The sequence below is a fragment of the Gossypium raimondii genome, chromosome 8, assembly GCF_025698545.1.
Source record: "Gossypium raimondii isolate GPD5lz chromosome 8, ASM2569854v1, whole genome shotgun sequence".
NCBI lineage: Eukaryota > Viridiplantae > Streptophyta > Magnoliopsida > Malvales > Malvaceae > Gossypium > Gossypium raimondii.
Window position 1 is genome coordinate 54437713 of NC_068572.1, and position 26996 is coordinate 54464708.

The 26996-nt window shown below is 34.3% G+C and overlaps 1 protein-coding gene and 2 pseudogenes across 2 annotated transcripts; 1 reads left to right on the top strand and 2 right to left on the bottom strand.

The window, feature by feature from the left end:
* Positions 1-8282: 8282 nt before the first annotated feature.
* Positions 8283-11660, bottom strand: LOC105793428 (scarecrow-like protein 28; annotated as a pseudogene).
* A 5125-nt stretch (positions 11661-16785) lies between these two features.
* Positions 16786-20242, top strand: LOC105792180 (protein IQ-DOMAIN 22). 2 transcript variants are annotated; one of them, XM_052634948.1, is made up of 4 exons: positions 16786-17370; positions 18588-18749; positions 18934-19011; positions 19309-20242. In XM_052634948.1, the coding sequence occupies exons 1-4, from the start codon at positions 16933-16935 to the stop codon at positions 20035-20037; spliced, it is 1407 nt and encodes a 468-aa protein (XP_052490908.1). In that variant the 5' UTR covers positions 16786-16932; the 3' UTR covers positions 20038-20242. The 2 variants fall into 2 exon arrangements, with proteins under 2 accessions (XP_052490908.1, XP_012476061.1); XM_012620607.2 differs by having other exon boundaries at positions 16789-17370; positions 18588-18782.
* A 587-nt stretch (positions 20243-20829) lies between these two features.
* Positions 20830-22795, bottom strand: LOC105792179 (RHOMBOID-like protein 2; annotated as a pseudogene).
* Positions 22796-26996: the final 4201 nt, after the last annotated feature.

Consider the following 26996-nt stretch of genomic DNA (forward strand, 5'->3'; position numbering starts at 1 on the left):
TTGAGTTCGAGTCGAGTTTAATTTTACAATTTGAATCATTCAAATAACAGATTGGTGTAAATATTTATTTGGTCCCTGTCAATTTTAAAAATTAGCAAATTGGTCTCTCTCAACAAAAATTACAAAAAAAAACTTCAAAATAATTTTAAAATTCAAAATATCTATAAAATTCCAAATTTTATATTTTAAAAACACATATATAAATTTTAAAAATTTTAAAGAATATATAAAGAAAATTTAAAATTTTATAAAATAATAATTTTGAGGACTTAAATTAATTAATTAATGATTCAAGTTTATCATACTAAAGAATCTTATTTTTTTTCTTATTTTGCTTTGAAAAGCTTTCAAATATATATAACATAGAATTAGTTAACTGTAACAAGATTTTAATTTGACATGTTTAATTTTTAGTTTAACTTGAACAAATTTACTCAATTCAACTCGACTCAAATTTCATTTCACTTGACTCGACTTAAATTTTATTTCACTCGACTAAATTCAAAAATTTCAAATCAAGTTAGAATGATATAATAAGACTCATTAACTCAAAATTTTTTCACTTAATTTTATTCAACGCTGAACCCTAATTTAATCAATTTAACCATTTAGATTTCATTGATTTGGCCAGGTTTGCCTCACATAATATGAAAATCAAAATTTAATATTTTAGCCTGTCAATCACAAACTCGTAATTTGCAGCAGCAGAGAGGGCGAGGGGTGGGTGGAGGATTTTTTATTTTATTTAATATTAATGTAATTATATTTATTTAATATTAATTTAAATTTAAATTTATTATATTGTTTTGAAAATATTTATTTTTATGTATTTTTAAAATTCATTATTTTTTTTGAAAATATTTATGTATTTTTATATATTTCTTTAAAAAAATTTAGAATTAGGGTTAAATTGAGAATATTTGTAAATTTGGAGGGTTAATTTTTTAAAATTGTGACTAAATCGATAAAATATATAAAATTTGAAGACTAAATTTATTATTATACCGATTTTTTAAGTGTGATGTGAGTAACTTTAGTTGAAAATATTAACATTTTGGTAATTTCATAATGAAGGCGAAATCCAGTTAAAACTAACTTCAATTCAATCAAAACTTTTAAAATAATAGTATCGCCTCTCGGAAGCACTGTTGAATGCTGCTTTGAAGTGTTTGCTAAACCTGCAGCTTAGAAGGATCCTAGAAATAGATTAATGCTAGCTACCATTCTGGGTGCAGATACAACTTTGCTTTGATTGTTTGTTATCAATTTACAGTAAATATATAGTACAGCTTGACGCATATTTTTTAGAAATATTTTAATGTCAGTTAGATCAAATTGTTGTTGGATTTTTCCTTCCTTTGCCCAGCTTTAAAAACATATATCTTATCAATTCATCTAATCCCACTAAAATTCTATGACAGAAAAGATATATATATCCAATCCCAGGAGAAGGAGAGGTTTGTTCAACATTGTCTGCTATGATTTTATCAAGAAGCCTATTGAGAATGACAGCTGCTACCTATATACATATGATAGTTTCTGAGAAAGAAGACAATGGAAATAAAATAATTTAGAGGTGGATGTTAGCTCAAACTTTGATGCTGACATTAGCGGCAAAATCTTAGCTTCATGTACTCCATACCCGACTTGCACCTTCTTTGTCTATTTCTATCCCTTTTGCTGTACGGTAACATGTCCGGTTAGAGTGGCGTATCAAACTACTCAATTCACTTCTTTTCATACAAATATCGAATTGAGTTGTTGTTAGATACGTAAACAAGCTTATATAAAAATGCTCCAGATTTGCTATATATAGATATATGTTCTGTCGGTTGTCCAAGTAGTTTTTGAAGTTGGAGTGAAATGAAACTGATTACTTTGCTGTAATTGAGTCCAATTTATACCAAGCCTAGACTTAAATTACTAGCTATTTTTGTAGAATAAGAGTAAAAGAAAACTGCTCAAGTGTATTTGATGCAAAAAGGTACTGTTATATACAGTAAGAAATGAAATAACAGAAAGAACATAACAGAAATATAACTGCTAACTAACTAACTAAAAATAAGCTGAAAAGGAACAGCAGCAAGAGCTTTAGTAAAGATGTCAACAAGTTGATCCTTTGAAGAACAACGAAGCAGTTTAACAACATCGGACAGCACCTTCTCACGAACAAGATGACAGTCGATTTCGATATGTTTAGTACGTTCATGAAACGTAGGATTTGCAGCAATTTGAAGAGCGAAATTGTTGTCACAAAACGAGGCAGTAGGACCAGAAATAGAAAAATGCAAATCACACAAAAGAAATCGAAGCCACTGAATTTCACAAACAGTAGAGGCAAGGGCACGATATTCTACCTCTGAGGAAGAACGGGACACAGTGCTTTGCTTCTTGGCTTTCCAACTAACAAGAGAATCTCCATAAAACAGACAATAACCAGTCACAGAACGGCGTGTGAGAGGACAACCAGCCCAGTCAGAGTCACTAAAAGCCTTCAGTACAGGTGAGGAAGAAGCATAAAAGAAAAGACCAAAATCAAGGCAGCCTTTCAGGTAGCGAAGAACACGATGAGCAGCTTGAAGATGAGTGACTGTAGGTCGGTCCAAGAATTGACTCAACTGTTGAATTGCAAAAGCAAGATCAGGTCTAGAATAAACCAGATACAATAGACGACCAATAAGTTTCCTGAAAATAGTGTTGTCAGGAAGTAATTCTGCAGAGGCATCTCGAGGAATTTTGGTGGCCATTGGAGTCGTAACAGGCTTGCAATCTGAGAAACCAAAGTTAGATAGTAGGTCGAAAGCATATTTTCGTTGACAAAGATGAATACCAGCAGAACTACGAACAACTTCAAGGCTAAGAAAACACTTTAGATCACCCAAATCTTTGATGCTAAAGGTAGAATCCAAAAAGGCTTTCACTCTTGCTATTTCATCTAAATGATTACTAGCCAGAATAGCATCATCAACATAAACCAATAATGCAGTAAAGGTATGTCATCCTTTTTAACGAACAAGGAGAAATCAGAACTGGATTGAATATAACCAAGAGAAGTAAGAGCTGCTGTGAGTTTAGCAAACCACTGTCGACTTGCTTGCTTGAGACCATATAAGGATTTTTGCAACTTACAGACCTTATGGGAAGTGGATGAAGCAAAACCAGGAGGCAAAAGCATATAAACCTCTTCAGTCAAATCGCCATGCAAAAATGCATTGTTAACATCAAGCTGGTGCAAAAACCAATTTTTAGAAATAGCAATAGCAAGTAACAAGCGAACGGTGGTATGCTTGGCGACAGGGGAAAAAGTATCAAAATAATCGACACCCTCGGTTTGTGTGAACCCCTTTGCAACCAAACGAGCCTTGTAACGCTCAATAGAACCATCAGCTCGATATTTCACTCGATAGACCCATTTACAATCAATTGCTATCTTGCCTGGAGGTAAGTCCATAATGATCCAGGTGTTATTTGGTTCAATAGCAGAAATTTCAGCTTGCATCGATTCTTGCCAATGGGAAAATTTACTAGCTTGTAAATAGGTTGTAGGTATAGAAGAGGCATTGATAGCAAGAGTAAAGGGTGTGGAGCATCGAAGATGATTGGTAGCAGCCTTGCTTAAAAAATAGTGATATTCGTCTAAATATGAAGGTGGTTTCCTAAGACGAGGTGGCCTAGAAGATTGTAAGGGAACGGGAGGTGGAACCTGTGGTTGAGATGGAAAATCATAAGTAATGGAGGGGTCAAAGATCAATTGTGGGGTGGAGGAAGGAGATGATTGATGAGAAAAAGGAAAAACGGACTCATGAAAGTGGACATTTTGTGAGACAAAAATGGCATGAGTTGATAGGTCAAAAAGAATATAACCTTTGACATGTGGTGGAAATCCAAGAAAAACACACTCACGTGCTCGAGGATCAAATTTGTGACGATGAGCAGTAAGGGTGGTTGCAAAACAAAGACAACCAAAGACACGTAGATGCTAAAAATTAGGCTTAGTTTGGTATAATTTGTCGAAAGGAGTAAGGTTAGCCAAAAGAGGAGTTGGGGTGCGATTAATAAGAAAAACATAATGAAGAACAACATGTCCCCAAAAATGTTTAAGTAGACCAAAATGAAATAAGAGAGCCCTTGAAACATTAAGAATGTGTTGGTGCTTACGTTCAACAAGACCATTTTGTTGTGGAGTTTCAACACATGAGGTTTGATGGATAATGCCTTTGGAAGCATAAAAATTTGGAATAGCAAACTCACAGCCATTATCAGTTCGAATGACTTTAATTTTGAATGAAAATTGAGTTTCAACAAGTGTGAAAAGTTTTTGAATATGAGTGCGAACTTCAGATTTGGCTTTCAATAGAATGATCCAAGTAAAACGACTGAAATCATCAACAATGGTTAGAAAATAACGATGACCAATGATAGAAACAACATCAGTCGGGCCCCAAATATCAATATGAACAAGTTCAAATATTTTATTGGAAACAGAAGTGCTTACAGGAAAAGGTATTTTCTTTTGTTTTGCCAAATGACATGCTTTACAATTTGCATTATTTTTCATGGACAAAGAGGGAATGTAAGGGGAAAGTAGCTTCAATCTAGAATCGGAAAGGTGACTGAGACGATGATGCCAAAGGGAACATGAAGTGGTGGTAGCGGACAAGGCAATAGGAATGGGAATAGAGAGGGTTTGAGCTGGTGAGTCCAAAATATAAAGACCATGAAAAACTTTAGCTGTACCAATCATCTTCAAAGAGGGAAGGGCCTGTAAGGAGCAATGAGTTCTGTGAAAAGTAAATGAACAAGGTAATGTAGCAGTAAGTTTAGTTACAGATAAAAGATTGAAAGTAAATTGAGGAACATAAAGAACATTAGTAATGTAAAGGCTATTACTGAAAATGACTGTACCAGAAATTCGAGCACAGACTTTGGTGCCATTTGGAAGATTTATATACACAGGTTTAATTGAATGAAAAGAGGCAAAAAAGATAAGGAGTGTGTAATGTGATCAGTCGCACCAGTGTCTATGATCCAATGGTGGGATTGAAAAGAAAAGAGGTTACCTAAGGATGTAGAAGGCATTTGATGTAAGGAAAAGGCAATATTGGTAACATGAGATGGGGAGGGAGAGGTGGAAGATGGAAGCAATGCAAGTAGCTGTTGTAACTGGTCTTGTGTCAAAGTAACAGAAGAATCAGATGGCAAAATAGCAACAGACTATGAAGAGTCCAAAGGTTGTGCAACACCATCATTAAGTACTATGTGTGCACGAGAAGCCCGACCACGAGACTTTTAACCAGGTGGATAACCATGCTTCTCATAGGAGGTATCAACAGTGTGCCTAGATTTACCACAAAAGGTGCATTACTGTGAGTCAGGAAACGATTTTGCCTGAGATTTCTTTGAAGAAGGGTGTTGGCGCAGTGTATTACTAACAAACATTTGAGAAAAGCTAGTAGTAAGGTGACGTTCCTGTTGAATAACCAAGGAAAACGCTTTATTGATCGTAGGCAACGGATCAATGAGCATGATTTGAGAGCGAACAGCAACAAAGCGATCATGAAGGCCTTGAAGAAATCGAATAACGTAATCATTATCGTGATATTTCTGAAGAGTAGCAAAAACACCACAAGAACAAGATGTTGGACAAGAACAAACGGGAATTGATCGAAAATTCATCAACTCATCCCAGAGTATCTTTAACTCAGTAAAATAATCAGTGATTAAGCGATCATCTTGCTTGAAAGCATTGATCTCTTCTTGGAAATCAGAAATGCAGAAAACATCTCCTTGAGAAAAATGTTCACGGAGATAACGCCAAACAGCATAAGCAAAATCGAGCCAAAGAACACTGTTCATGATCGAAGGCAAGATGGAATGATGCAACCAAGAAAGCACCATAGTATTACACCGTTCCCAGGCTGAATAAAGAGGATCTATTCGAAGCGGAACTATGATGGTGCCATTAACAAATTGAAGCTTGTTCTTGGATAAAAGCGCCATTGTCATTGCTCAAGACCAAGAATGATAATTCGAGCTTGATAAGACGGGAGAAACAATAACTAAAGCTGGATTTTCATTTGGATGAAGATAATACGGACTAGAAGGTAGCGTAGGATCATGGAGTGCCATCGTAGGAAAAGAAAAAATCAAAGAGACAAAATGTTTGGGAAGTAAGAAAGTGCAGGAAAATTATAACAGCAAGAAAATGCAAGAGAATAGAAAATTTTACATCTGATACCATGTAGAATAAGAGTAAAAGAAAACTGCTCAAGTATATTTGATGCAAAAGGTACTGTTATATACAGTAAGAAATGAAATAACAGAAAGAACATAACAGAAATATAACTGCTAACTAACTAACTAAAAATTAAATTAAACTATATGACTAACAATTTTATTCCCCTGATCTACGATGATACATTCTATTAGATACTACAATTATATGATTCCATAAAATAACTAAAATATAATACAACATGATATTAATATAATATATTTGTTGGGGAAGAAATGATAAACAAGGTTCAGTTTACGAGAGAAATTGAGCAAATGCTAGCATAAGGGGAAGAGGTTAAAGAAGATCTTTCTTAAGGTCAAGAAAGGGTATCTATAAATGAGGTTAATTGTCCCCTTTGCCCTAAGGCCTCGACATATGCCCATACTAGTTTTATCGTGGACGACCCCTTAGGGAACATGATAACCTTATTAGTTAGGCGGTGATGGGATTAGTGGATTCAATGAACTAACTGCAATTAGACTAATGTGGACTCGATGAAGCTTCATATGGGATGTACACATGCTTCATGCGAGGACGAGACTCAACACCTAGCTTCGACAAGGTAGGTTGGAGGCACTCCAAATGTCGAGCATGCATGTGTTAGGGAAGACCATAGTTGGCGAGGTGCTTCTTGTGAGCGAGGTTGTGGTTAGCAAAACAAGGCTAGTGAAGCCCATTCTCATAGCAATTGCCCTTAATCAAGGAAAATGTTATAATGTGGCAATCCCCGAGGCAAAACAATGGCATATTGACTTTCTGATTTTTAAACAACGTAAAAAGTTTGAGAACATGGGCATGAACAATATGTGTTGTAAAGGAGTTGCGTGTTGCACACACATCTTGTAATTTTGATAACTCGATTTTGGTAAAAAGGTGCGCCGTTTGAGTTTTCGCCGGTTAATGAAGGGTGTATGTGTTTGTTGTTGTTGATAAGATGTTTTAACCAACCAATGATGATAAAAAAAAAGGAACTTATTTGAGTTTTCTTATGAGACTAAATACATCAGTAATGTAATGAAATACCTCTCTACCTGCCAATATATGTATATTCATTCTTTCGAAGATATTAGAAATCCCTTAATAATATATTAAAATATGTAAAATAAGAATTCAATTAATATTTAATACATTAATAATCAAAATAAACACAAATATATATATTTTCTTTCGGAAAATTGATACAAATTACAACATATCACATGCAAATGTCCAAGGATTGAGAAAATCACGATTCAAGGTATTCATAGATCATAAGAAGAAAAATAATTTGAAAAGACAACATTTTAAGTGAAATTTTTAGTGGACCAAATTGTAAGAAAATATCACCGAAATTAATAAATTGAAAACGATATTAGCGGCTTTCATGTGTAGCTTAAAAATAAAAGATAATGTGATAAGGTTTGAAGGTTTTGATAATAATAATAAAAAAAAATCAAAAAGATAGTTGTGTTTGTCTCTATTATTCTAATAGTATAGCCAAAAGGGGAAGAAGCTGAGAAATAAGACAATGGAGGAAATCACACAAGTTGATATAGTGGGTGTCAAGTTTATCAAAGACTGAATCATTTGATTAAGACATTAATGAATTGATTTTCGGGGTTTTAATGTCAGCAGATTTTCCTCATGCAAAGATTCCATTAACTCAAATCAACAAAATCACTTTATATATATATATATGATGATGATGATGATGATAAAGATACCAACTACGTTGCTCATGATTCTGATATGCTTGCTATAATGAATTTCATGATACATAAAGAATCAAAGAATAAAACTCCAACACTACAGACTCTAAAACCTAATCTGCCTTGGAAAACAACTAAGTCAGTATGTTAAGCTACTGTTTTTGTATAAATGGGTTCAACTACCACAAACCAAACCTTATCTGCAAAAAAGAACGAAAAATATAATGCCAGATTTCTCTACCTACTAAGAATTCTAACCCTTTGTGTATGAAAAGAATGGAATCAAATTCAAAAGAGATGGTATGTATGGCAAAGCAATTAACTTAGAAAATGAGGTTGAGCCGGCTGCCACATCGATTGGTGTCCAAGCCGAGACCGAATAAAGTGGCTGTTTAAACCAATTTACTGTAATTCTCACAAGAGTACATTTTCAGCAACATTTGGCTCTGTAGAAGTCCCCTGTCTCACTAATCCCCATGCACTTGAACCCACCTTGCTCCATCTACTTCCTCCACTTCTCAAAACTCCCAGGCCTTTCAAACCTGTTACTTCGGTCACAAATAATTAGATTTCTGATTTCCCCTGCAAATATCTCTTCTATTTTGATCCTAACCGGACTATGCAACAGAAGGCTATAATTAGACCTGTCCAAGGGCAGACGTGACACCGAAATATGGGAGGTTTGGGTAAAATATAGGCCCAAATATGGGCTTGGGCAAAAATTTAGGCCCGTTTAAAAATGGGCAGACCTCGGCAAGATTTTTGGCCCGGCCCTGCCTGCCCAAACTGAAAAATATTAAATATTTTTTTTTTATTTTTAAAATATAATAGTTTTTTATTTTAAGTTTATTTACTTTCATTTCCTTGACTAGTGTTACAAAATAATAATAATAAAACATCAAGTTTGTTTTACTAATCAAATGTTAGATTTTGTTACAACAATTAATACAATTAATAATTTGATAAATTTACTAATCAAATGTTAGATTTTATTACAACAATTAATACAATTAATACAATTAATAATTTGATAAATTTATTAATCAAATGTTAGATTTTATTACAACAATTAATACAATTAACAATTAATAATTTGATAATTTTACTAACAATTAATTTTAATAACAATTAGTTTTAATTTTATTAAAAATAATTTTAATTTTAATTAAAAATGGGCCTGGCCGGGCTCGGGCCCCATATTTTTTTTCCGGGCCGAGCCTAGGCAAAATCTCAGGCCCATATTTCGGGTCGGGCCGGGCCCGGACCTAGTAAACGGGCTGAAATTTTTTCGTGGGCCCGGACCGAACCCGGCCTGGCCCGGCCCATGGACAGGTCTAGCTATAATCAATTGAGTCGAATATGGCTGAGTAGTATCTCAATGAATTGATAACTCTTGCTTCTAAGCTGAGGACATTATGCTCAGCTTCTTGCTTTGCCATGGTGACTACTGTAGGGTTTGTGCTACGAATAAGTCCCAAAAAGTCCCTTAATGCGCCCCCGTCTCGATCATAAAGTGTCTTTTGCAGTTGAAACACAGAATTCATAGCTACACTCTCCTCATTTACACGAAGCACCAACAGCCTTATATCTTATCTACAACTGGATGGAATTCAAAAGGAAAATTAATTTCGGAACATTTTCAAATATTTATATTGTTTCAATAATTATAAATGAATTAGTGTAATTAATCAAAAGATAATTTCTTTTGTCATTGGTCAAAAGTCATATCATTTGATTTTTGAAAAAAAATTATAACTATTCAAATAATATTATTTGAATAGTTATAATATTAAATAAATAATTATGTACATTTTTAAAAGATATTATTATTTTGAAAGATGTCTTTATGAAGAGATATGAAATATCCTATAAATAGGAATGAGATTTCATTTGGAAATCACACCAATAAATTCTGAAATTCTTTCTTTCCTCCCTCTATTTTATAATATTATTAAATTATTATTTTATAAAGTATTACTGTAGGAATCCTTTGTAGAAATTGAGTTTCTTATTATACATTACTCAGTGCTTAGTGGACTATTCTCATCAGTGCAAAACGCAAATAGTCATCGGCTTCATTGTATCATCGAGGTTAATTTGCTTGAAACTCTATTGCTCACCGAAGATAGGTGGGGGCGAATATAACTTTAAAGATAGTAGTTTGAAACATGCGTGGGAACTTTGTCCTATTTTTTCTTTTTCTATTCAAGTTTCATTCGTGTGTTAGGAAGTTTTCCTCACTGGAGTTTTGTACTAACAATTCAGTGCTCTAGCAAATCCTACGAGCATGTCCCCTGTTTCGTTTAGCTCTTGCTTGCATTCTCCGATACCGGTAACTCTAACATGGCTTGGTGGATTAGTCCTCGAAGCTAACTCTGGACTGAAGCACTTGCTTGATGTCGAAACCTATAATGTGAACTCAGTCTTTCCCCTCGAAGGCTCTCAACAATATCTCATTCGATATGAAATGAACAAACTTCGGAATTGAGCTCACTTGATTCAAGAGCCTCAATGCGGTACCATTGTCGTCATCCACTTGGTCAAGCTCTCTAGGAGTTGTGATAAGAAAAATGAGGCCAAAGCCTTGTGACTCGAAGTGTCAGAGCCAGTAGTGAGGCGGCTTATAGCAATTCCTCTTAGGGAAGCAAGACCTCCCAACTGAGCTATACAATGGTTGATGGCAGTAGTGTTCTTTGTGTTGGAAGTTTTATGTATTTCAAAGACTGACTTAAATCCCACATTGTTAAAGAAATACCTGGAGATTTAATGAGCAAATGTAATGAGCAAATTTTTATTAGTCAAATAATATATAATGATTTATAAACAAGCAAGTTGAGAATGTAAATCTAAGCAAGTGCTCAGAAGGCAAATATAATGAGCATTTATGGTTTGTTTTTCCTTGTTTCTTGTTTTCATACTTAGTTAAAAGATTTACTTTTTAAATCATGAAAGATTTGCGACAATGATATGCATGCCTCAAGCAGCAATTCTAGTTTTCTAATCCTCGAACTTCTAACATTTTGATCCAACTGCTTTAATACAAGTTGCAAGTAAGTGCACAAGCGCAAGCCCCTGATGCTCCCCATGGTTGTTCTCCTACTCATAAGCCCCCAAGCCGGCACCTTCATGCGGGTAAGGATTCCCAGAACCATTACCAAACTTCATGTTTCGTTGCTTGCTCGTTTAACTGAAGCCCCAAACTATGACTCTCCGAAGAAGCACTCGATCCCGAAGCTTCCCTTTCCGACCAATGGATTGTCTCAATATTCTTTTCCCTTAAGCCAGTGATCTTTGTTATTATTGATTCGATCCACGGATTGTTAGATAATTACAAAGGCGTCGAAATCACTTCACCGGGTACAAAAACACACCCTTTCATTTTCGTCCCCTGAACAAGTTAGAGAGAAATGGATTTTGTGCGGTTGTGGTAGTCAACAACGGCAGCCGGATGTTCTGCTTGATAGAACAACTGTTGATGTTCGATTCAATAGGTTTCTCCACGGAAAGACCAACAGGCCTAATGGCCTGTGATCTAGAAGTGTCCTTACAAAAGAAACTGCATATGGCAAGTCCAGTATCTATGTGCTCATTGAAGTCTGGAAATGCCAAGCTTGAAACTCTGCAGCTGCTCACTCCTCAATCTATGCCTTAGTGATAGCAATATAGAGCTTGAAAAGGAGAGAGTTGGTGGGAGAGAGAAAAAGACTAACGGTAACCAACTTAAAACTTATCACGTCCTTGAACAAAACAAAAGAAAAGAAGCAAACCACTTAGGATTTTATCAGGTGAAACTTTGCATGTGTAGATGGAAAAATAAAGTCTGAGCAAGTGTATGAATTTTTCAAGAAGCGAAAAGGAAATAAAATGAAAAGAAAAAAACACAGAAACAAACGAAAGAAGATTGAAAATGGAATCTTTTTTAACAGGAGTTCCTATGAACTTGCATGCAATTAGACTGTTGGTCACTCGATCCCTTAGTCTGGTGGAGCCGACAACGGCAGGTACCTTTATTTTTACGTTTGTTCGGTAAAGAATACAGACCCAAAAATAACTACTCAAGGAATGACTGGGAAAGTAGAGACAGACAGCTGAAAAACTGGAATACATCACCCGAGGCTAGGCCAGTGCTGAAAATGTGTGAGTTTCCAACCACAGGTAATAATGAAAGTATATTTGCACTAGAGTCCAACAAAAAATAAACTCAAAAATGCTCCATCTTCCATAACCAAGATATTGAATCTATATTCTGTGTGTTCTTATTACACATATATACCTTTCACAACTTAAAATTTTTTTAAGTGTATGAATGTTTAAATTTGAACTAGCTATAAGCTGAAAGTCGCTGATTGAACCAAACACACGTCTTTTTATTACGTTGGTCAGGAGAGGTGTCATTTTACCAACTTGACGGCAGAGCTACTGACATAACTCAATATTACCTTTTTTATCACTTTATTTTCTTATTTTGCTATATCAATGATATTATCTTATTTTTTGACTGTAGTAATTTTCGAGGTATTACAGTTACATCCTCATCTACTTCATCAACTATAACAGCCTCATTGGCATTTGAGCCATGAGCTTGCGCAGTTCCACAGACACCCTCAATAGTAGGAGCATGACCAGCACGTCCTGATGGCTCATTGCTATCCTTCACGAGTTGTAGAATTGGAAGCACCATCAAAGAAAATTCTAAGGAAGTTCAGATCAAGCAATGAGAATGGATTCATTCTAGATGCTGGAAGAAGTGGAGGGACTGGCCTGTTTAGTACATCTTCTATCGGATCATCTATATCCATGTAAATTAGACTATATATACGTGTGAAGTTGTATTTTTCTAATTTGAGAAGTTAGGTATTAAGAGTTGGTAGTGTTTTTTTGGTCATTAAGAGTAGTACTTTAAGTGAGCAGTTCCAGAGGAGCGGATTGGGTGAATTTAAAAATATTTTTTATAAAAAAATTAAATGATATGCCTTTTTCGTCTTTCATACAAAACTATCTAAAATAATATAAATTATTATATAATATTAAAATACAAATACAAATAATCTTTTAAAATTAATATTTACTTTTATCAAACAACTAATATAAATTCAGCATTTATAAAATTTAATAGTAAAATTTCAATTTGTTAAATACATTTAGATATTGCAAATAAACTTTCTCTATAGTTACTTAATAAAATAGGTGATGATATAGTATTATTTTATAGCATCATGTCATCACCTCTTAATGGTGTAACAAAAATAAATTAGATTGTTTGACGGAATCCAAATTGATTACCAATATGAATAAAAAAATTCAATGACTAGGTTGAATTTCTTTTATTAAGTTTAGGAACTAAATGTTGCTTCATTCCTTGTTTTTTCAAAGTCAAATAGTGTCTATTCTCATTAAGGTAGTCAATATCATATCGGTGGACGTATCGATTTTATATTAGTATTGATAGATGCTGGCATGTTTTAGTGTATAGTTTTAAATTTTTCGATGTTTTAAAATATTTTTCACATATATAGTCTAATTTTAATTTCTTAATAAATTATATATACAGATTAAATATTTTTACATATATATTTATAGTCTAGTTTTAGTTTATTAAAAATATATATTATTTTAGTAAAAATAAATTTTATATTATATATAAATATAAATATAAATATATCTCAAGTGCATCTATATAAATATATTTATATGTAAATATAAGTTTAAAAATATTATCTAAGGGTTCAAAATTTATTAATTAGGTTGAATATTTTAATTTAATAACTAATAATCTTAATTGTAATTATAGAAAAATTAAAATAATTAAAATAAAAAATTTTAAAAGTTAATTTAAAATATCTGAAGTTTATATTAATTGGCTCGTAGTGGTACACACCGGTACAGTTGGTATTCATTTAAATGGGCTGAAAAATATTGAAATAGCTAAAATGCATCGAAATTTTGACGAGAACAAAATATAGACTATTTGATACTGATTTAAAATCGGATCAGTACATACCAATCAATACAATTAATACCAAAATGATATTGACTACCATGATTCACATCCAACCGAATTACTTAAAGAAAAAATTAAAAATACATGATGTTTTAGTAAATTTAAGTATGTGTTCCCTTCTGCTAATGAAGCATACACTATGTTGGAATTTTAAGAAATCGAATTCGAGTCTCATCTATATCCTTCAATAGCCATCCTTCCCTTCCCTTCCCTTTTAAGGCAGACAACATTGAAAGAGTGAAAAAGAATTTTTCAGAAAAAGAGAAAGAAAAAAGGTAAAAGAGAAGAAGAGGTCAAAAATAGACAATGCCTTGCCACTCGCTAGTTTGCTTCTTCAAACAAACAAGTCTTTGTAGACAAACCTTGCTTGAAACGAATTTATTCTCACTATTTTTCTTATATAGTCTGGTACTGTTTCTTTTATAGAATTAACTGAACTTAAATTACTACAAAATAAGGAAAGTCTCACCATCATCTCAACTCTTTACTCTATTGGAGAAAGCACCACTACCTCACGTTTGCTCTATAGGAGGTTTCAGCGGTCCAAGGAAACACTCTCCAATACAGCCCATAAGAGAATGTATGTGGGAAGCGAGCTGTCAAACACCTATTTCGTGTTACCCCAACTTTTACTCCATGCCAACAAAATCCTACCCCCCAACTTCTCCTCCATAGCAACAAAAGATTTTGGTTTAATGCAAAACCCTTGGGAGATACACAAAATCCTCGGAATGATACAACTATGCCAACAATTTAGTTTCCACATTAAAGATCCTAGCCACCAACAAACTGGCTTCCACAGAAAAAGTTGTGAGGTAGAACAAAAAAAATCCTTCAAGGGATATAAAAAAATTGGGTTACACAGAAAAACTCCCGACTATAATTCTTAGTAGAGTAAAATTTGTTTAGGGGATACAATTGCACCGACAAAGTTTGGTAAAGCACAAATCCTTTTGGGGGTTATAATTATGCCAACCATTTGGCCTCCACAGAAAAGCTCCCAACCACAAAACCTAATAAAGCAACAAATTTTAAGACTTTTGCAGAAATGCTCTTAGCACAATGCATGGTTAAGTGAAAATCCCTCGGAAGATACAATTGTGAGCTATGCTAATTAAATTGCCTTCTAAACAAACGCTTCCAACACAAAAATCCTTAGATGATACAATTATACTCATTAAATTGGCTTCTACAGATATGCTTTTAGTCCAAAGCCTAGTTGAGCCAAATTCACTTAAAAGATACAACTATGAAAATCAAACTCGCATATCCAAAACATCCTCAATTCCTCCAACAAATATCGGTCAAGTACATTCATAGGTGTCCAACCAATGGATTAGTTCAAATCTCTACTCGTAGCAATAAAATCCCCCAACATTCTTCCTTAGACCAAGAATTCACTAAGCTGCTTTAATTTAATTGGTTCAAACAGTTCAATTAAAAATTTCAATATCCCTCTTCCAACAACTATTCTAACCGATTCTTAATCTAATTAACCTCTCCAAACTTCATTACCAGAAAAATGACAGTTGTTATATCAAAGTACTAACAAAGCTAGTTGTAGCTGGCTCTACAAAGAGCTCATTTCTTTAATGTTGTTGGAATGCTAAAAGCACTTTTTCAAGGTACAAGTAAACATTTTGCTTTTGGAATTAAAAGTGGTATCAAAAAAGTGATTTTTCACCAAAATGCAAAACTTAGAATTTAGAGGCTTTTGACTCTTTGAAGTGAAATTATTAAAATTAAATATAATTTGTCATTATATTTATTTTTTTGAATTATTTTATATACAATTAATTTTACAAATTTAAAATTCTCATTATGTTAAATTAATTAAATATCATTTAAATTAACTAAACTTTTTACTTTCTAACATCATGTATAAAAAGATATTTTTATTTGATATAATTTGATTCCCTATTTTTACAATAACATTAGTTTTAACCATTACAATTAAAATGATGCACTGAATTGGAATGAAATTTTTAATTTAAAATTGGTTAATAAAAATAATTAAAGGTGCTGGATAGGATGACTAATTAATAATATTATAATTATATCGAATTAAAATATAAATCTTAAATCTTAAATTTAAACTGGAGGATAATTATATCATAACACATTCATGATTTGATTTAATAAAAAATTAAATTAAATGAAGTAATTTTGTATTTACCCGAGAAGTGTGCATAAAATAAATAGTGCAACAGCCTTAGAACTCCATATAAATACACACATCTACTCCAAAATAAAAGGTCCTTTCCTTTATCTCAACTCTTCACTCCTTTTCTCTTTTATGCACTTCAACAACAAACTCCGATCTTGGATAAAAGAATTAGGAAGGTTATTGTATTAAAAATTAAATTTTATTTACTTAAAATAATTAATTAATTATTGTATTTTAAATTAAAGAGCGGGTTGATTTTTTAAAATTATTTGTTTTACTATTACAATAGTACTACTTGATGAAATTAACGGTAAAAATTGATGAAATTTTAACAAACAATTCAGATCTATGTTTTGATCTAACAGACTATTTTACTCACTCCTCAATTGATATTTTCCTTTTAAAAGAAGAATTGTTTTAAATTATTTATTTTTAATCTAATACAAAAGAGGAAAAATACAATTTATTTTATGATTTAATATTATTACATTTAAGAAAAGTTAAAATGAAAATGAAAATTGTAATAAAAGCCTAAAATGAAGTTTTCAAGCCCCAAGACTCGTGGTTAAAACTATAAAGCGGAAATTATAGTCCACAAATGCATATTAGGACCCTTGACCTAATCAACTTAATAATCACGTCCAATTTTGTAAAACTAAAATTAAAATTTGATATAATCCAAAACCATTCCTCTCTCCATTTCCATTCCTTCTCACTGCCAACACCCATTTCTTCTTTCTTTTTTCCATTTTGTTTTCTGCATTAAACTTAGTGTAAAAGAACAAAACTGTAAACCAAAATGGACAAAGCCTCCAAGTGGTTCCGCAGTATCCTCGGTCTCAAAAGAAGAGATTCCCACAAACAACCACCTTCTTCCAAACGTCGTTGGAGTTTCGTTAAATCCTACCGCGAGAAGGACTCCTCCGCCGTCTCTACTGCCACGTCGTCGCTTCGCGGTCTTCAGCAACCACTCGAAGATTCTGTTTCTGTTGTTGACGCGAATAGTGGGTATGATGCAGTGGATGATAATAATGACCACGCCATTGCTGTGGCTGCCGCCACTGCCGCGGTTGCCGAAGCAGCCGTTGCGGCTGCTCAAGCTGCCGCTGTGGTGGTTGAGCTCACCGGAAGCAATGGTAGGTGCGCCCGTGATCCAGTGGCTCACATTAGCAACAGCTACGGGGCAGGCGAGGAATTAGCTGCGGTCAAGATACAATCTACATTTCGTGGATACCTGGTTTGTTCTTATTTATTGATTATTCTTACTTTCAGCTTACTTATCCCTTTATCATGATTTTGATGAAAATTTCTGGGATTATCGAATAAGATCATGTTGAATGTGAGAAACGTGTCGCTCGTGCTCATTTGAGTCACCAACTCTTCCTATTCTGAGGCATTGAACTTGTTTTTTCATAAAAGAATAAAAAATCCATATTTATATTTTCCAGAACGAAAGCACGAAACTGTAGAAGAAAGCAAAGCCTTAGTGGAAACTGTTTTGTTTCCATTACTGAAACGATGTCGTTTTCTAGTTCGTCCTCTTTCTTCCAGCTACTGTATTGTTGGTCTATGTAGGTAACCTTTCGTTTTACAATGAGTTAAGTAAAATCATCTAATTTTTGGTGTTAGTTAATTAAACCTGGATTATTGCTGTCTAATTATTGAAAGCTTAAAAGGGTACCCAACAAGGCAACAACCCTTTTTCTAAGGGTCAATAACAATTATATAACTTACCCAATTAAGAATCCACCAGTTGTCAGCATTTTCTGATCAGAAGACTTTGAATGCAATGGAACTTTTCTGGGAAAATGGATGACCTGGGTCCAAGATTTTCTATAATCTTTGGGTTGAAATCTTCTGGGTAAACTGAAAAGGGTGGGTCCAATCCAGTGGAAAAAAGTATGTGTTTCCTTAAGTGTATTTCCATGACCTTTTTGTTTGGGAGATGATATAAAAAGCTTTTGGTGTGGGGTGGTAGGGGGCGGCTAGTGTGAAGTCTTTTTCCCCTTTTATACTTTTGTCAGATCTTTAAATTTTTTATGCTATAGTACTATTAATATATTACTATGACTATCTATCATCTGCATGGCTACTGGAGCCTGTTATCTTTAATTTTTCATTCTTCTGGTACTTGTTTTCTGCATCTGCCACGGCACCAGATTTTAGCAATTTCCTTACTTTAATCATAAATGATTCAATGTGGTCCTGTTGCGTTGTGACCTTAGTTGGCCATTTGTGATTGCCCTTTATTCCTAAGTAGATAGTTTGCTTGTTGCTTTTAGTTGTTGGGTTGCTTGCTCTTAAAGTCATTAATGGAGGATTTTTACCCAATAGTTTGATATGTTGGTGAAGTGATTATAATGAATAATGACCCTTTATTTTTTTTTGTCAAATGACCTTGTTTGCTTGCTTGATTATACTTTTTTAAATTTTTTTGATGTTAACCTTTTAAAGGCAAGAAGGGCTTTGAGAGCACTAAAAGGATTGGTGAAGCTTCAGGCATTGGTTAGAGGCCATATTGAAAGGAAGAAAACTGCAGAATGGTTAAGACGGATGCAAGCATTCTTGCAAACACAACCACGTGCCGGGCAGACCCAAATTTCTGAATCTTCACGAGTAAGCAGTAAATCTTCTCACTACCTCCATCCAGTAAGTCAGAATAGTTCTTCCCTCTTTTCATTTTTTGAGATTGATGGTTGGATTTGTTACATAGATTTCTGCTTGTGCTTATTAGATTGATATAAACTTTTGTGTATTTTGTAATTGTTGGTGACTCTGGAATCTCTCTATTAATGTACAGGGTCCACCAACCCCTGAAAATTTTGAACATGCTGTTCAACTGAAGAGTACAAAATCTGAACAATCATCAATGCTGAAGGTATGCTTTTCATATCTGTTTGAAGCTCTATTGCTGGACTTAGGTGAGTGTAGGGTACGGTTGTGTCTAACAAACGTAAATTCAATCCTTTTGAAGTTTTCCGTAGATTTGGAGTGCAATACTTTTTTTAATTAAGTCCGAATATGTAGGATACAAATTTCAAACATGAGTATTTAGTAAATAAATAAATAAATCGGATAATATAAGTTCAGAGTTTCTTTAAGGAAACTTTTTAGTACTATTTACTTATTCGGCATTGACTATGCATGCTTAACTAACTTATTCCAACAATTTCAGAGAAATGGCTCAAGGTTGAGTGGAAGGACTTGTGATAATTATGAGCAAATACACCCAGGTTGGTATACGTCCGACCACTGGATTGATGTTCGATCATGGGATCAACGAGGGCATTCGACAAGAATTGGTCATATGGTTGATGAAAAGAATGACAAAATTCTTGAGGTTGATATTGGGAAACCCCGTTTCACCTCCAAACTCCGAAACTTGTTTCGCTCTACACACCTTGCATTGAATTCTGATCTATATAGTTGTAGCTTCACAAATTCTAGAGACTCGCATCAAACTGCTCCTACTCCTTTGTTTGAAGCTCAGTCTTTAAATCCATTGACGTTCCCTCATGAGGTCGAGGAAAGTCCTTTCTGTACTGTTGATAATAGTCCAAATTTCCATTCGGCATCATCGAAAGGGGGAAGTTCTATGAGAAGCCCCTTTACTCCTGCCAAGAGTGATGGGTCAAGAAGCTATTTAAGCGGTTACTCAGACCACCCAAATTACATGGCTTTCACTGAATCTTCAAGGGCTAAGGTAAGGTCTCTGAGTGCTCCAAAACAAAGACCCCAGCATGATAGATCCATTTCGACAAAAAGGTATTCCATTCAGGGCTTCAGAGAATTGAAATCAAGAACACTGAAGTCTGCCTTGCACGCAAACTTTGCAAACAAGGCTTATCCAGGTTCAGGTTGTTTGGACAGGCTAGGAATGCCTGTTGGATATAGATATTACTAAATAAGGGTTTGCTGTGTTCCCTTTTGCTTTATGTTCATGTTTTCATGCGTAGGTAGGACTTATGTTGATGACTCTTGACCTAACTCTTTGTGTTATGGTGCATGTGACTTCCAATCAAGTTCCAAAGATCATGTATTCAAAACGTGCTTTACAAGGAGACGAGTAACCTTATGAAAAATAAAGATGAAATAGGGTTTAGTCATAATTGTCTCTTTGACCCTTTTCTTTAATCCTTCTTTTGTAGATGTGATTAAAGTTATTCATTCCTGCTTGTGACCCTTTATATAAGTTTTGCATGCTGGCAGAATTCTAAAGGCATGTGAACTACATTTGGCAATCTTTATTGGCAACCATTAGAAAATAATCCCAACTTTTGGTGGTATTCAGACTAGTAGGTAGGTTTTGGCATGCAGGTTAAAAGAAAAATCTATGGAATTTACGAAGCAGCCAAGAGTTTTTCTGGCTCAGGCTAGAAAAGGTTTATGTACTGAAGAATCAGGGGGCAACGAGGTGATCCGAAGTCTCAGTCAGGACAGTGAGAAGTCAAAAAAAATAGTACAAATTGCATTAAAATGTGTTTACCAAGGAGCAGAGAAGAGGGTCAATGTCCTATCACCTTGATATAAGATTCGTGCCAATGTATTTCTATAGGTGGATCAGAGCAGAGCAGTGTCATTTCTATATGTGACTTTGGAAGAAAAAGGTCTGAAAATGCATCAAGGATTTATCTCTCCTTTCTAAGTAAACCTGCACTCAATGACAAGATATATAATGTATAAAATGCCATCCATATAAGAACAACGAATTTACTAATATTCAAATATAATCTTAAAGCATATACATAGGCAAATATCAAGCGGAAGAAATTAATAAACGAATAAAAATTGTGAAAGAATGGAGTGTGACAAGATGAAGACTGGGGTTTATAGTAGTAATGATAATGGTTTCATTATTATTTTCCACAGTGCCAACTTGATATAGGAACACAGCTCAGGTAATGGCACCAGCTGCAATGGTCATTTCCATTTTCTCCTCTAAACAGCATCACCAATCCCATTGTGAATCTGCATCCCATCCATAAACTAAACAACATATCAATCTTTCCAGTCCACAGAAGGACGGTTAAATTAAAATGCAGGATTTAGATACTTCCCAACTATGACCAAGACCACTGCAATCACCTAGAAAACATACTGGTATGCCTTGTGCTTAGATTTAACAGGTGCACCAGCAGGAACATGCTGAGGTTGAACCCACCCGAATTGGGGACGAAGCAGTAAAACAAACCCAAGGATATGTGCAAAGTTATCGACGTGAGGAAGAATCCCTACTACTAAGTTAATGGCAATAATGACCACAAGTGTGATTAGAGCAGCAGCCTACACACATACGTCAACAAACTCAAAATTAACAATTATGCAACAAACATCAAAGCAATTACTATTTTCCAATAGAATGCAACATGTAAACATTTTTGCTTTCAAAGCGTATATAGAAAAAGGCCAGATAACATACCTTATTTGTGTAGATAGTCCAGTTAGTCAGAAGCTCCGATAACATTGCTCCCAGAAGGCTGAATAAAGCACCAGAGGCACCAACAAAAATATTATCTTGAATGAAAATAGATGATAGTATACTCCCTCCAAAGCCGGACAATAGATAGATAAGCCCAATACGCACTGTTAGGGGAAAAACACATATATAAGCTATAACAGCAAGATGATCAAATTCTTCATTTAGCAAGTAATGAATCAAATTATCATTAATCAAACACTAAGAAAAGGACAGAGCATAAGGAATCCAAATTGTTTTTCAAGGCGAATTCCAATAAAGACCAAGCTCAACATGTTAGCAAGCAGATGAATAACGCCAGCATGTAGCCAGATGCAAGTGATGAGCTTCCATCCTTGCTTGTCATGCACTACCTTATCCCAATTTAGTGCTCCTAATTTGTCCAATCTGAATAAGAACAAATATTAGAAAGTTAAAAGAGCTACAATTATTGCCAATGGCATGGCCTAATTAAAATCTTGTTATAGACTGAAAAAGAACATGAAAGATACACATCATATAAAAATCCAAGGAGCCTCAAAGTTCAATTCTAACCCAATTCAAAGTGGGTTTAAAACCATCAGATTTAGAGATGGGGGGTAGATGCGGCTTACGTATGAGAAGAAGGACCAAAGAGAGGATTTTCTTTCAAAGGCTGAAAAGAAAGCTTGCCAAGGAACTTAGCCACGCAGCTGCCTTCAAATCCCAGATTATTGTTAGGGCAATCATTGATATACATCACCACAAAAAAAAACAACAACATTAGCCACCACGAACATTGGAACAAGCCACGAAGTCCATTGCTTTTCAGTGTTTTCAACATAGAAAGGAGATGATGATTGGTGATAGCTATTTGCTATGTTCTTCCCATTCCTTCCTCCTCGCTCTAGATCCCCACTTGCCATCCTCCTTCAATACAAAAAATCATTTCTTTTTCAAGTTTAATGAATAAATTTTGTACCTTTTTTTTCTTCTGTGGGGTTTTCTTTTTCAACGGAAACTGGGATCAAACTCAAATTTATATCTATTTCGATTACTAGAAATGGAGAGAGATTTGGGTTGTGGGTACAGATTTAACCGTTGAGCTACAGCCTACAAGTTTTTATAGCTGTCAGTCAGTCCGTCTCTATCTTTGAGCTTTGTTTCGTGGTGGTTTGTGAGGTTGACTGTTGGGTTTGATAGAGTAAAAGCTTGTTCTTTACCTCTTCTTGTAAATGTAACATTGATGAACCCCAAAATCATTAATAAAGTGATGCATTAGTTTTTTAACCTTTTGATGAAGAATGAACGTTATGGAAAGTGAATCTAACTTTGTAATTATCCCCACCTGGAAATGATCAACATTCTACACTCTTATCACTTTAAATTCAGGATCACCATACCCTTTTTATGCCATAATAATCATGGAAAAATAAGAAAATTCTAATGTCTCATTTCTTTTAAAATATGTTATTAATTTCTATTGTTAAAAATTGAGATTTAATCATTATACTTAAAATTAAAATTTTATTTTTTTGTCTGATTTAAAAATCTTTGTCGAACTATTATTGTTGATGATAATTTCCATTAAAATTTATTTTTGTTAATCATATCTCACATGATATGAAAATAATCTAATCAAGGTGCAAAGTTAATAAATTTTGACAAAAATACTAATAATATGACTGATTGGACTAAAATTTCTAAATAGAAGAAAAAAACTTAATTACTAAATCTCAAGCTTAGACGAAATAGAGAATATTTTAAGCAAATAATTAATATATCTTCAATTGGCTGTCAATTTTTCATTTCACGGTCAATTAATTAAAGGAAAGAAGGAATTGAGAGTACAGCTTGTAAAAGCAGCATTTGAAACTGAGGTCCTAAAATAGTAAAATTGCTTTAAAATTATAAATTAATTGCTAAAATTTGCAATTCTGATTCCTCTGAAACAGAAGGAGTGTAATAAAATAGGAAAAGGAATTAAGAAATATAGTTTCCTATATGGATATTTAACTTACATATAATTTGTAAATTATTCTTTGGTTTGAAGAAAATTCCATAAACTCTGGCGTTAAGATTTTTGGTGTAAAATATGGATTTTAAAATTTTGCTTTATGAATTTAATGGTAAAAATGGGTATGAGAGGCATGTTAAGGAGCTGATCACAAACACTCAAAATGGCAATAATAAATGACACGCTGAAATTACGCGGAGTAGGATAGGAATTGCTCAGCAAATGAAGCGAAATTTTATAGGTGGAGTGAATTGGCAGCAAGCCGCTATGGGTTTCAGTTGGTTGGCTGGCTGGACTAGTTCCTTTGGCTTTCAACCTACGCTCTACGCCTCCGCCATCTGCCATTTGCCTTTTCACTTTCTTTCTACTAAAGCTCCTCCATTCATATAAAATAGACACACAAATCGGACGGAGCTTATTTAAATAAATAATAATTACTGCAACTACATGCATAAAGACGTTAGGTGAATGAAGCTAATGCATCTAATGAGACAAAATACAAACATTTCACTGAAATCGAGACCACAGCAGCACCCACTAATGTTACGGATTTAGTTCTTTAGTTTGGTAATCGACGTGGCTTTAGGCAATTTTTTGAGTTTAAATCCTGCCTAAGTCAGCCTACTCTCGTAAAATAAGAATTATTGTAGAAATTCTCTAAGGCATCGAAGCAAAGCGAAAGCAAACTTTGAAAAGGAAGAAGCTACGAACAAACAGAGAAAGCCACAGAAAAATAGTGCACACCAAGTGTTTGAGCAAATGCTCTTAAAAGTATTCAATTACTATGAATGATTACAACTGAGTGAGTACAAATAAGGGAAAGACCTCTATTTATAGTTAAGCTCCCCAAAACCAACAATACAAATTGAATTACATCAATGGTCGAGATTAGAGTCTATCTACAATTAAAAGTATTAAGGGATTTAAATTCTATACAATCTTATCCCTTAAGGATTTACACTATTACACTGGTAACTCTAATTTTATTGGAGTGTTTCACTGGGTCACCAAGGCTTCAAGTAGATGGGCTTCTTCATGGGTTCCACGAGTCGGGTCAATTCATGTGGGTCAAATGAGTCCCATTTAATAAGTTGTTCTCTATGGAACATTTTGTGTGCAATGGTCACAGGCTTTGATCCGTGGCCCGTGACATTCCCCCCACCCATTCTCCCGACACCCGCATTGTGTCCTTGAAATGCACTAGTTTAACTTGTCTTGGAATGGTCTCGATGCCTCGGCTAATTCCCTACTTCTCTCTCTACCGGATCATCCTACCTCTCGAAACATTTGTCTCAGTTTATGTCTCAATCGTCACCTAACTCGTACTATATCTCTCTTGTACATTTCAATTGTAAGAGGCCACCGCTCTTATTTGCCCCCATTGTGACTTACCTTTATCAAGATCTCCTTGATTTGCACAAATAGGCTTAAGCATACCTACATTGAACACCGGGTTTACTTTGAGTCTTGCCGCTAACCCTGGTTTGTAAGCCCCTCGACTTACCCACTTCAAAACTTTGAAAGGGCCCTTCTACCTTTTTCGAGCCAACGATAAGTCATAATGTAAAACACTAGTAAAGTGTTTAAAATATATCTTGCCCATAGCATTTACTCGCTCCAACTGTCTAGTTTGCATCACCACTTTTCTCCCAAAGTTCGATGCACGACCCACCTATCTCTTAAGTAGTAGTTTCTCTAATGGCTCAACAAGCTTCATATTGATTTTCCCCCCTTTAGCATTTCCAAAAGGGTCTTCATAACATTCTCATATACTAAGTTAATATTCCTCCCATATGGAATATCTTTAGCTAGCTGGATTGTCGACAATGCATTTGTTCCGCCCTTTATGTCTCGACTCACTAACATAAAACATTGTGGTTATTGAGTATCCAAGATGCACATACAGTCGGAAAAAGGAACCAAAAGAGCATTAATCTTGTAAAGGAAGTTCAAGCCAAGAACAAAACCGTAATTTTCCAAGTGGATTACCTTAAAGTCTTCCTTGCCTTTCCATTGACCAATCTGTAGCTCAACCTCTTGTGCTACTCCCACAATCGGGACCTATTTAGAATTAACAGTCTTAATCTTCTTAGTTTATTTGATAATTGAGAGACCAAGTTTACCCACGGTATTTTTTGATATAAATGGGCGTAATGCCCCCGTAACAATAAAAGCATTCTTCCTCTTTGGAATTCAAGGCTTGTTGTGCACCAGATGTCATGTTAACCATTACAAAATATAAAAAAGCATCAGATGCTTGATAAAGAAAAAAAAGATAAAAAAAAAGTGCAACTATAAGTCATAACAATGTCTATAAACCCAAAATCCAAAGATGTGTCTAATGAAAATTAACAGTAACATAAATATACTAGTTAGGATGAATAATTCAAATTTTAGTAAATAAAACCAAATTTTCAAAAGAAATAAAATGCATGATGAATAACATAATTTTTTACCTGTTAACTTTATCCAGGATAACAATCTTGTGTCGTCCAGGCGGTAAAGTTACTTTCTTTAGAGAAAACATCTTAATTTTGTTCTAGACAAAATTTATTCCCTTAATAAGAAAAAGAAAAGTGAAAACCCAAGTTGCCAACTTGTTATTCAAATGCTAAAGAAATTAAAATTCCATGAAACCCAAAAGTTCGCCTACCTGTCATCAGATGCATTAAGCTCTAAAACAACCTCATTATATTTTGGCCCTAAAAACTCATGCAAGAGCCAAAATACTAGTTGTTTTACCAGTTCCAAGAGGACCTTGGAAACATCATGTAGAATGTTTATGCAACGAAGAGCGGTTTTTTATTTCTTGGAGTTCCCTAGTTTTCTTTCATTCATCAACTCATTAAATAGATTATGTCATTGAATAAACAACAACCTTAGAAAACAAGTTTTTGCTACACCAGATCTCACTATAACCAAGGCAAAATCACCCTATTTGTTCTATTGTCCTTACTAACCAAATTTCAGGGTATTCACATTGGAATTCCCAACCTAATTGTGGAATGTTACCACATAACACTTAACCAAAATTCACAGTTAATCTTCTATGAAAAAAAATGAAGATTCAACAGTTAATTTTTGTTTGGAAGGGTCTCAAATTTTGAAAACTTCAAAGATTGTCCATGTCGAATACTTATTTATTATAAAAACCTCGAAAATTTTGGACTAGCCAATCGAGCAGATCAACTTGATTTTGAGTCAGGTTAATCTTGATCAAGTTAATTCAAGTTTTATAATTTTAGGTTAGTTTGGTTTGGGTTAGTTTTTGGTTTAACTCATAACATGATGAACCTTTCAACAAGTCAGTATTGTCCTTGGTCGAGGATTTTTCTCCCGACTCTAGGGGATGGTCGAGTGTTAGATGTGGTCAGTTCAACAGAGTAAGAGTGCCTTATCTGTAACACTCCTA

What these genes read in the sequence shown, in the direction of transcription:
- LOC105792180 (XM_012620607.2), top strand. Translation starts at nt 16,933, where the DNA reads ATGGACAAAGCCTCCAAGTGGTTCCGCAGTATCCTCGGTCTCAAAAGA. An exon ending in CTACATTTCGTGGATACCTG is followed by an intron (nt 17,371 to 18,587) that starts GTTTGTTCTTAT and finishes AACCTTTTAAAG; the next exon opens with GCAAGAAGGGCTTTGAGAGC. An exon ending in AACAATCATCAATGCTGAAG is followed by an intron (nt 19,012 to 19,308) that starts GTATGCTTTTCA and finishes CAACAATTTCAG; the next exon opens with AGAAATGGCTCAAGGTTGAG.